The sequence below is a fragment of the Mesoplodon bidens genome (genome assembly GCF_964165515.1).
Source record: "Mesoplodon bidens genome assembly, chromosome: 1".
NCBI classification, from domain to species: domain Eukaryota; kingdom Metazoa; phylum Chordata; class Mammalia; order Artiodactyla; family Ziphiidae; genus Mesoplodon; species Mesoplodon bidens.
Window position 1 is genome coordinate 114,145,035 of NC_138176.1, and position 11,379 is coordinate 114,156,413.

Here is an 11,379-nt window from a genome sequence, read left to right on the forward strand (position 1 = left end):
ATCTGACAACAGTCCCACAATCAGCCATTACCTGGAGCTCAGGGGATGCTGCTGCCATTGGAACACACCTGAACGCCACTTTCCACCCCCAGCAGCCCATTTCACTAATGTTCATACCTCCCGGACTCCTAATAGCAACCAAAGTGGCCATCCCTATTCTAGCCTCTTAGGGCTTTTTCCTGACGTCAGTCCCTTTCACCAGATGCCTAGCACTTTTCTGGTTGAAGTCAGTTCAGGTCAGTTACTCAATTAGGGGCTATTTCCAGGTTAAAAAAAAAAAAATTTAGCCTTGCTAAAATGCAAATATCTCCTTAGAAGCCATTAAGGGAATGGTGTTAACAATGAGGATTTCAGACATGCAGAAAATCCATTTTAACAAATGGCCTTTTGTCAGGACTTGCTTCATGATAAATCATTTTCAGAGCATAAAATATATACATTTTAAGACTTAGGTTTTTCTTAAGTATCCATTTCACAAACGAAGTGCCAGAATTATATACATAATTAGCTCCAAATGTCATACCTGCAGAAAGCTGTGATGATGATCAACGTATAGCTAACTTAGGGACTATTACTTGAAAACTCTTGAAATAGAATATGCATAAGTGAATAAGACAACACTTCATAGAGAGAATTTTCTTCATGATAATTCTTTTTTTTATGTGTTCGATTGGTGTCTTTTTATTTATTTGTTTGTTTGTCTGTTTATTGGCTGTGCACCGTGGCATGTGGGATCTTCGCTCCCCGGCCAGGGACCAAGCCCACGCCCCCCGCAGTGGAAGCATGGATTCAGGAAGTCTCTTCATGATAATTCTTTTTTTTTTGCGGTACGCGGGCCTCTCACTGTTGTGGCCTCTCCCGTTGCGGAGCACAGGCTCTGGAAGTGCAGGCTCAGCGGCCATGGCTCATGGGCCTAGCGCTCCGCGGCATGTGGGATCTTCCCGGACCGGGGCACGAACCCATGTCCCCTGCATCGGCAGGCGGACTCTCAACCACTGCGCCACCAGGGAAACCCCATGATAATTCTTTATGAAAAGTTTTTCAATCCTCCACATTGGGATATGTGGTCTGAGATTTTTTTTTTTTTATGTTTTGATACTTTCTCAGAGTATATCCTACTCTGGATTATTTTTAGATATACTTCACAACTCATTACTCTTGACAATAGTTAAACCATACTAAATCAAGATCTCTGGAAAATCTAGAACTATAGCCCCATCTATAAGGAAAGTCCATTTAGATATAAGTGGATATGAACGAAGATAGCAGTATCATCAAAGCCAGAATTGAGTATAATCAGTAATTACAGATTTATGTTATATTTAGCATCTCTTAGGGCATGTACTATACCATATAAGTATTCATCATTTCTCTACTGGGAATGAGAAAGCATTGCTGACATGCAGGTGTGCTATCCAAAAGAACCATAAGTATACATGGTAGTTTGAAGTCTTATATGTGCAATCCTAGTCCTTGCTGTACCACATTGACACAATTAAAATTACTTTCTGTCTTTTAAAATATTTATATAGCAACTCATGGTCTTTGTTTACCTTTAATTTTCACATAATACTTTAATTGCAGTACATCAGAAAGAAAGAGGGCAGCCATGCACTTATTATATGTTATAGGAGCCCCAAAGCTCTCTGCAACATCACTAGGCTGTGACAGTCTCTGAGATCACAGCCGTTGGAGACATATGGTGCTGTCTACACCCTCTCTATGTTGGTATCATCTCAATTCATAATACATGTCTGCAAGTCTACCTGGGTTGCAATCTGTCACCTCTAATTTTACACCATCTCCAATAAGCAATCAAAAATTGTGGCTTCTTAAAAAAAATTGTGGCTTCTTTACTTCATATTACTCCATCATCCACTTTGTTAACTACTGCTAATATTTTCTACTCTGTTTAGACCAGTAGTCTCCAAACTTTTTTTTGCAATAGCTTTATTAAGATATAACTTACATACCATCTACTTCACCCATTTAAAGTGTACAGTTCAATGGCTTTAGCATATGTGCAAAACTGTGAAACCATCACCACAATAAATTTTAGAATATTTCCATTTCCCCTCAAAGAAACTGTATACTTATTGGCATTCATCCTGCATTTCCCTCCAGCCCACTCAGCCCCTGGCAATCACTAACCTGCTTTCTGTCTCTGTAGCTTTGCCTCTTCTGGACATTTTACATAAATGGAATCTTTCCCTTAGCATATTTTCAAGGTTCATCCATGTTGTAGTATGTATCAGTACTTCACTATTTCTTACTGCCAAGTAATATTTTATGGCTATACCACACTTAAGAATCTAGAGGGCAGAGCCCTCTTGCCTTCCCACGTGTAACCTTCACAAGCGAGCATCCTATATTAATAAATCTACTTCTTGCTTAAAAAAAAAAGAATCTAAAGATATCAAGTATTTCAGTGATGTGAAGCAATGAGAAATCTTCGGTATTCCTGACAGGGGAGTAAATTGTTACCACCACTATGAAGAGCAATTGGCAATTCGATCATAGTTAAAGAAGTGGTCACCTCAGGACACAGCAATTATACTGTTAGGTACGTATTCCGTAGAAATGCTTTCAGAGGTGCACAAAAGACACATACACATACATTCACCTATGTAACTGCAAAATACTGTAATCTTTCAATGGAATAACCATATCCATTTAATGGAATGCTCCATACTGAACTGTAGCCATGGATGAAATTTTAGACATAATTTTAAACAAAAAAGCAACTTTCCAGTACATATTCAATATAAAATCGTGTATGTACTTTAAAAAATTTTAAACAATACTAATACCTACTTTTATTTCTCTAAAAGCATTTACTTATTTTAAATTTATTTATTTATTTAATTTTGGCTGTGTTGGGTCCTTGTTGCTGTGCGCGGGCTTTCTCTAGTTGCGGTGAGCGGGGGCTACTCTTCGTTGCGGTGCATGGGCTTCTCATGGTGGTGGCTTCCCTTGTTGCGGAGCACGGGCTCTAGGTGTGCGGGCTTCAGTAGTTGTGGCACATGGGCTCAGTAGTTGTGGCTTGTGGGCTCTAGAGCACAGGCTCAGTAGTTGTGGCGCACGGGCTTAGTTGCTCCGCGGCATGTGGGATCCTCCAGGACCAGGGCTCGAACCCGTGTCCGCTTCATTAGCAGGCGGATTCTTAACCACTGCGCCACCAGGGAAGTCCCCACATTTACTTATTTTATTTTTTATTTATTTATTTATTTTTTGTGGCTCTTTTATTTTATTTATTTTTATTTTTTATTTTTTTTATTTTTTGCTTTATAACAAATTTAATCAGTTATACATATACATATGTTCCCATATCCCCTCCCTTTTGCGTCTCCCTCCCACCCTCCCTATCCCACCCCTCCAGGCGGTCACAAAGCACCGAGCTGATCTCCCTGTGCTATGCGGCTGCTTCCCACTAGCTATCTACCTTACGTTTGGTAGTGTATATATGTCCATGCCGCGCTTTCACTTTGTCACAGCTTACCCTTCCCCCTCCCCATATCCTCAAGTCCATTCTCTAGTAGGTCTGTGTCTGTATTCCTGTCTTACCCCTATGTTCTTCATGACATTTCTTTTTCTTAAATTCCATATATATGTGTCAGCATAGAGTATTTGTCTTTTTCTTTCTGACTTACTTCACTCTGTATGACAGACTCTAGGTCCATCCACCTCATTACAAATAGCTCAATTTCATTTCTTTTTATGGCTGAGTAATATTCCATTGTATATATGTGCCACATCTTCTTTACCCATTCATCCGATGATGGACACTTAGGTTGTTTCCATCTCCGGGCTATTGTAAATAGGGCTGCTATGAACATTTTGGTAAATGTCTCTTTTTGAATTATGGTTTTCTCAGGGTATATGCCCAGTACTGGGATTGCTGGGTCATATGGTAGTTCTATTTGTAGTTTTTTAAGGAACCTCCATACCGTTCTCCATAGTGGCTGTACCAATTCACATTCCCACCAGCAGTGCAAGAGTGTTCCTTTTTTTCCACACCCTCTCCAGCATTTATTGTTTGTAGATTTTTTGATGATGGCCATTCTGACTGGTGTGAGATGATATCTCATTGTAGTTTTGATTTGCATTTCTCTAATGAGTAAAGATGTTGAGCATCCTTTCATGTGTTTGTTGGCAGTCTGTATATCTTCTGTGGAGAAATGTCTATTTAGGTCTTCTGCCCATTTTTGGATTGGGTTGTTTGTTTTTTTGTTATTGAGCTGCATGAGCTGCTTATAAATTTTGGAGATTAATCCTTTGTCAGTTGCTTCATATACAAATATTTTCTCCCATTCTGAGGGTTGTCTTTTGGTCTTGTTTATGGTTTCCTTCGCTGTGCAAAAGCTTTTAAGTTTCATTAGGTCCCATTTGTTTGTTTTTGTTTTTATTTCCATTTCTCTAGGAGGTGGGTCCAAAAGGATCTTGCTGTGATTTATGTCATAGAGTGTTGTGCCTATGTTTTCCTCTAAGAGTTTGATAGTGTCTGGCCTTACATTTAGGTCTTTAATCCATTTTGAGCTTATTTTTGTGTATGGTGTTAGGGAGTGATCTAATCTCATACTTTTACATGTCCCTATCCAGTTTTCCCAGCACCACTTATTGAAGAGACTGTCCTTTCTCCACTGTACATTCCTGCCTCCTTTATCAAAGATAAGGTGACCATATGTCCGTGGGTTTATCTCTGGGCTTTCTATCCTGTTCCATTGATCTATCTTTCTGTTTTTGTGCCAGTACCATACTGTCTTGATGACTGTAGCTTTGTAGTATAGTCTGAAGTCAGGGAGCCTGATTCCTCCAGCTCCATTTTTCGTTCTCAAGATTGCTTTGGCTATTCGGGGTCTTTTGTGTTTCCATACAAATTGCGAAATTTTTTGTTCTAGTTCTGTGAAAAATGCCAGGGGTAGTTTGATAGGGATTGCATTGAATCTGTAGATTGCTTTGGGTAGTAGAGTCATTTTCACAGTGTTGATTCTTCCAATCCAAGAACATGGTACATCTCTCCATCTATTTGTATCATCTTTAATTTCTTTCATCAGTGTCTTATAATTTTCTGCATACAGGTCTTTTGTCTCCTTAGGTAGGTTTATTCCTAGATATTTTATTCTTTTTTTTGCAATGGTAAATGAGAGTGCTTCCTTGATTTCACTTTCAGATTTTTCATCATTAGTATATAGGAATGCCAGAGATTTCTGTGCATTAATTTTGTATCCTGCAACTTTACCAAATTCATTGATTAGCTCTAGTAGTTTTCTGGTAGCATCTTTAGGATTCTCTATGTATAGTATCATGTCATCTGCAAACAGTGACAGCTTTACTTCTTCTTTTCCAATTTGGATTCCTTTTATTTCCTTTTCTTCTCTGATTGCTGTGGCTAAAACTTCCAAAACTAGGTTGAATAAGAGTGGTGAGAGTGGGCAGCCTTGTCTTGTTCCTGATCTTAGTGGAAATGGTTTCAGTTTTTCACCATTGAGGACGATGCTGGCTGTGCGTTTGTCATATATGGCCTTTATTATGTTGAGGAAAGTTCCCTCTATGCCTACTTTCTGGAGGGTTTTTATCATAAATGGGTGTTGAATTTTGTCGAAAGCTTTCTCTGCATCTATTGAGATGATCATATGGTTTTTCTCCTTCAATTTGTTAATATGGTGTATCACGTTGATTGATTTGCGTATATTGAAGAATCCTTGCATTCCTGGAATAAACCCCACTTGATCATGGTGTATGATCCTTTTAATGTGCTGTTGGATTCTGTTTGCTAGTATTTTGTTGAGGATTTTTGCATCTATGTTCATCAGTGATATTGGCCTGTAGTTTTCTTTCTTTGTGACATCCTTGTCTGGTTTTGGTATCAAGGTGATGGTGGCCTCGTAGAATGAGTTTGGGAGTGTTCCTCCCTCTGCTATATTTTGGAAGAGTTTCAGAAGGATAGGTGTTAGCTCTTCTCTAAATGTTTGCTAGAATTCGCCTGTGAAGCCATCTGGTCCTGGGCTTTTGTTTGATGGAAGATTTTTATTCACAGTTTAAATTTCAGTGCTTGGGATTGGTCTGTTCATATTTCTGTTTCTTCCTGATTCAGTCTTGGCAGGTTGTGCATTTCTAAGAATTTGTCCACTTCTTCCAGGTTGTCTATTTTATTGGCATAGAGTTGCTTGTAGTAATCTCTCATGATCTTTTGTATTTCTGCAGTGTCAGTTGTTACTTCTCCTTTTTCATTTCTAATTCTATTGATTTGAGTCTTCTCCCTTTTTTTCTTGATGAGTCTGGCTAATGGTTTGTCAATTTTGTTTATCTTCTCAAAGAACCAGCTTTTAGTTTTATTGATCTTAGCTATCATTTCCTTCATTTCTTTTTCATTTATTTCTGATCTGATTTTTATGATTTCTTTCCTTCTGCTAACTTTGGGATGTTTTTGTTCTTCTTTCACTAATTGCTTTAGGTGCAAGGTTAGGTTGTTTATTCGAGATGTTTCCTGTTTCTTAAGGTGGGATTGTATTGCTATAAACTTCCCTCTTAGAACTGTTTTTGCTGCATCCCAGAGGTTTTGTGTCGTCGTGTCTCCATTGTCATTTGTTTCTAGGTATTTTTTTTTTTTTTTTTTTTTTTTTGCGGTACGCGGGCCTCTCACTGCTGTGGCCTCTCCCATTGCGGAGCACAGGCTCCAGACGCGCAGGCCTAGCAGCCATGGCCCACGGGCCCAGCCGCTCCGCGGCACATGGGATCCTCCCAGACGGGGGCACGAACCCACGTCCCCTGCATCGGCAGGCGGACTCTCAACCACTGCACCACCAGGGAAGCCCGTTTCTAGGTATTTTTAAATTTCCTCTTTGATTTCTTCAGTGATCACTTTGTTATTAAGTAGTGTATTGTTTAGCCTCCATGTGTTTGTATTTTTTACAGCTCTTTTCCTGTAATTGATATCTAGTCTCATAGCATTGTGGTCGGAAAAGATACTTGATACAATTTCAATTTTCTTAAATTTACCAAGGCTTGATTTGTGACCCAAGATATGATCTATCCTGGAGAATGTTCCATGAGCACTTGAGAAAAATGTGTATTCTGTTGTTTTTGGATGGAATGTCCTATAAATATCAATTAAGTCCATCTTGTTTAATGTATCATTTAAAGCTTGTGTTTCCTTATTTATTTTCATTTTGGATGATCTGTCCATTGGTGAAAGTGGGGTGTTAAAGTCCCCTACTATGATTGTGTTACTGTTGATTTCTCCTTTTATGGCTGTTAGTATTTGCCTTATGTATTGAGGTGCTCCTATGTTGGGTGCATAAATATTTACAATTGTTATATCTTCTTCTTGGATCGATCCCTTGATCATTATGTAGTAGTGTCCTTCTTTGTCTCTTCTAGTAGTCTTTATTTTAAAGTCTATTTTGTCTGATATGAGAATTGCTACTCCAGCTTTCTTTTGGTTTCCATTTGCATGGAATATCTTTTTCCATCCCCTCACTTTCAGTCTGTATGTGTCTCTAGGTCTGAAGTGGGTCTCTTGTAGACAGCATATATATGGGTCTTGTTTTTGTATCCATTCAGCCAATCTGTGTCTTTTGGTGGGAGCATTTAGTCCATTTACATTTAAGGTAATTATGGATATGTATGTTCCTATTCCCATTTTCTTAATTGTTTTGGGTTCGTTATTGTAGGTCTTTTCCTTCTGTTGTGTTTCTTGCCTAGAGAAGTTCCTTTAGCATTTGTTGTAAAGCTGGTTTGGTGGTGCTGAACTCTCTCAGCTTTTGCTTGTCTGTAAACGTTTTAATTTCTCCATCAAATCTGAATGAGATCCTTGCTGGGTAGAGTAATCTTGGTTGCAGGTTTTTCTCCTTCATCACTTTAATTATGTCCTGCCACTCCCTTCTGGCTTGTAGAGTTTCTGCTGAGAGATCAGCTGTTATCCTGATGGGGATTCCCTTGTGTGTTATTTGTTGTTTTTGCCTTGCTGCTTTTAATATGATTTCTTTGTGTTTAATTTTTGACAGTTTGATTAATATGTGTCTTGGCGTATTTCTCCTTGGATTTATTCTGTATGGGACTCTCTGTGCCTCCTGGACTTGATTAACTATATCCTTTCCCTTATTAGGGAAATTTTCAACTATAATCTCTTCAAATATTTTCTCAGTCCCTTTCTTTTTCTCTTCTTCTTCTGGGACCCCTATAATTCGAATGTTGGTGCGTTTAATGTTGTCCCAGAGGTCTCTGAGGCTGTCCTCTGTTCTTTTCCTTCTTTTTTCTTTATTTTGCTCTGCAGCAGTTATTTCCACTATTTTATCTTCCACCTCACTTATCCATTCTTCTGCCTCAGTTATTCTGCTATTGATCCCATCTAGAGTATTTTTTATTTCATTTATTGTGTTTTTAATCGATGCTTGATTCATCTTTAGTTCTTCTAGGTCCTTGTTAACTGTTTCTTGCATTTTGTCTATTCTATTTCCAACATTTTGGATCTGGGAAATAGAATCTTGGATCATCTTTACCATCATTATTCTGAATTCTTTTTCAGGTAGACTGCCTATTACCTCTTCATTTGTTAGGTCTGGTGGGTTTTTATCTTGCTCCTTCTCCTGCTGTGTGTTTTTCTGTCTTCTCATTTTGCTTATGTTACTGTGTTTGGGGTCTCCTTTTTGCAGGCTGCAGGTTCGTAGTTCCCGTTGTTTTTGGTGTCTGTCCCCAGTGGCTAAGGTTGGTTTAGTGGGTTGTGTAGGCTTCCTGGTGGAGGGGACTAGTGCCTGTGTTCTGGTGGATGAGGCTGGATCTTGTCTTTCTGGTGGGCAGGTCCACGTCTGGTGGTGTGTTTTGGGGTGTCTGCGGACTTTTTATGATTTTAGGCCACCTCTCTGCTAATGGGTGGCGTTGTGTTCCTGTCTTGCTAGTTGTTTGGCATAGGGTGTCCAGCACTGTAGCTTGCTGGTCGTTGAGTGAAGCTGGGTGCTGGTGTTGAGATGGAGATCTCTGGAAGATTTTCGCCGTTTGATATTATGTGGAGCTGGGAGGTCTCTTGTGGACCAGTGTCCTGTAGTTGGCTCTCCCACCTCAGAGGCACAGCACTGACTCCTGGCTCCTCAATTTGGGATGATTTGTTGTCTATTCATGTATTCCACAGATGCAGGGTACATCAAGTTGATTGTGGAGCTTTAATCCGCTGCTTCTGAGGCTGCTGGGAGAGGTTTCCCTTTCTCTTCTTTGTTCTCACAGCTCCTGGGTCTCAGCTTTGGATTTGGCCCCGCCTCTGCGTGTAGGTCGCCGGAGGGTGTCTGTTCTTCGCTCAGACAGGACAGGGTTAAAGGAGCAGCCTCTTCGGGGACTCTGGCTCACCCAGGCCGGGCGGGAGGGAGGGGCACGGAGTGCGGGGCAAGCCTGCAGCGGCAGAGGTCGGCGTGACGTTGCACCAGCCCGAGGTGCGCCGCGCGCTCTCCCAGGGAAGCCGCCCCTGGATCCCGGGACCCCGGCAGTGGCGGGCTGCACAGGCTGCCGGAAGGGCCGTGTGGACAGTGACCTGCGCTCGCACACAGGCCTCCCGGCAGCAGCAGCAGCAGCCCCAGCGTCCCACGCCCGTCACCGGGCTCCGCGCTTTCAGTCGTGGCTCGCGCCCGTCTGTGGAGCCCCTTTAAGCAGCGCTCTCAATCCCCTCTCCTCGCGCACCAGGAAACCAAGAGGGAAGAAAAAGTCTCTTGCCTCTTCGGCAGCTCCAGAGTTTTCCCGGACTCCCTGCCGGCTAGCTGTGGCACATTAGCCCCCTTCCGGCTGAGTTCTCGCCGCCAGCCCCAGTCCTCTCCCTGCGCTCTGACCGAAGCCCGAGCCTCAGCTTCCAGCGCCGCCTGCCCCGGCGGGCGAGCAGACAAGCCCCTCGGGATGGTGAGTGCTGCTTGGCACCGATCCTCTGTGCGGGAATCTCTCCGCTTTGCCCTACCCAGGTATGTGGGGAGTTTCTTGCCTTTTGGGAGGTCTGGGGTCTTCTGCCAGCGTTCAGTAGGTGTTCTGTAGGAGTTGTTCCACGTGTAGCTGTATTTCTGGTGTATCCGTGGGGAGGAAGGTGATCTCCGCATCTTACTCTTCCGCCATCTTACCCGGAAGTCTGAGGGTGTCCACATTTACTTATTTTATTTTATTTTTATTTTATTTTATTTTATTTTTTTAACTGTATAAACTATTTATTAACAGACAACGCCCACAAATTTATTTCTTCTTGGACACACCCACGGTGCGGCCACGGCGGCCTGTGGTCTTGGTGTGCTGGCCTCGTACGCGAAGTCCCCAGAAGTGGCGTAGCCCTCGGTGGGCCCTAATCTTCTTCAGTCGCTCCAGGTCTTCACGGAGCTTGTTGTCCAGACCGTTGGCCAGGACCTGGCTGTATTTTCCATCCTTCACATCCTCCTGTCTGTTTAAGAACCAGTCTGGGATCTTGTATTGGCGTGGATTCTGCATAATGGTGATCACACGTTCCACCTCATCCTCAGTGAGCTCTCCTGCCCTCTTGGTGAGGTCGATGTCTGCTTTCCTCAACACCACATGAGCATATCTTCGCCCCACACCCTTAATTGCAGTGATGGCAAAGGCAATTTTCCGCCGCCCATCGATGTTGGTGTTGAGTACTCGCAAAATGTGCTGGAACTTCTCGGGGATTACTAGAGACATGGCGGCGGCCCCAGCCGCGGCGTGTAGGCCTCCAGTGGAAGAGCCACATTTACTTATTTTAAAAACTAACCCCTTCCTCCCACCTCGGCTAGGGTTCTTTGATGTCTACAAGCAATAGAAAACAACTCTAAATTCAAAACAAAAGGATGTATTGCAATTATACTGAACAATCCATGCAGTCAAAGAAAATGCTGAACCATAAAACCTTGAAATGCAATCAAGGCAGCACTGAAGTCGTCAGCAGAAGAAACTTCCCTGTGGGCCCTGCCATTGTGTGACTCTGCTTCTGACACCTTAAGTCATTTGTGGGTTTTCTCCCTCATATTAAAATTCCTGAAAGGGTATGTCATTGACCCAACCTAGTCTCACTGCCCTTGCAGTGGGCGTGTGTAGTCTAGCATGTTCCCTTCTATTACTGGTTGTGCAGCCAAGGGGAAGGCACCTCTCAGACCTCCAACTGCAGGGCCTTGAAACTGTGCTCTGAAGGCCATCAGTAGGTTAGCACAGACCCCATACACCTCCATCTCCTTCTCATCTTCCTTCTTCTTTCATCAGACCTGCATCCAAGTCTGACCACGCTCCCAGCCTCTCCAGCCCCCCTCCTCATTTTCTCTAATAAGCATTTCCCCAATAAATTTCTTGCACATTTAACTCCATCTTGCCATCTAATCTTGAAGAAACTGGATTAAAATATCAAGTACCATGTAGAGTAGGTGAAGA

At 42.2% G+C, this 11,379-nt stretch overlaps 1 protein-coding gene across 1 annotated transcript; it reads right to left on the reverse strand.

Moving 5' to 3' along the window:
- Positions 1-10,163: 10,163 nt before the first annotated feature.
- On the reverse strand, positions 10,164-10,697 carry LOC308617124 (small ribosomal subunit protein uS13-like). The gene has a single exon (XM_081233858.1). The coding sequence runs from the start codon at positions 10,657-10,659 to the stop codon at positions 10,201-10,203; it is 459 nt and encodes a 152-aa protein (XP_081089984.1). The 5' UTR covers positions 10,660-10,697; the 3' UTR covers positions 10,164-10,200.
- Between the last annotated feature and the right edge of the window lie 682 nt (positions 10,698-11,379).

Bases quoted from the DNA above. Each gene is read 5' to 3' on its own strand.
- LOC308617124 (XM_081233858.1), bottom strand. From the start codon at position 10,659: ATGTCTCTAGTAATCCCCGAGAAGTTCCAGCACATTTTGCGAGTACTC.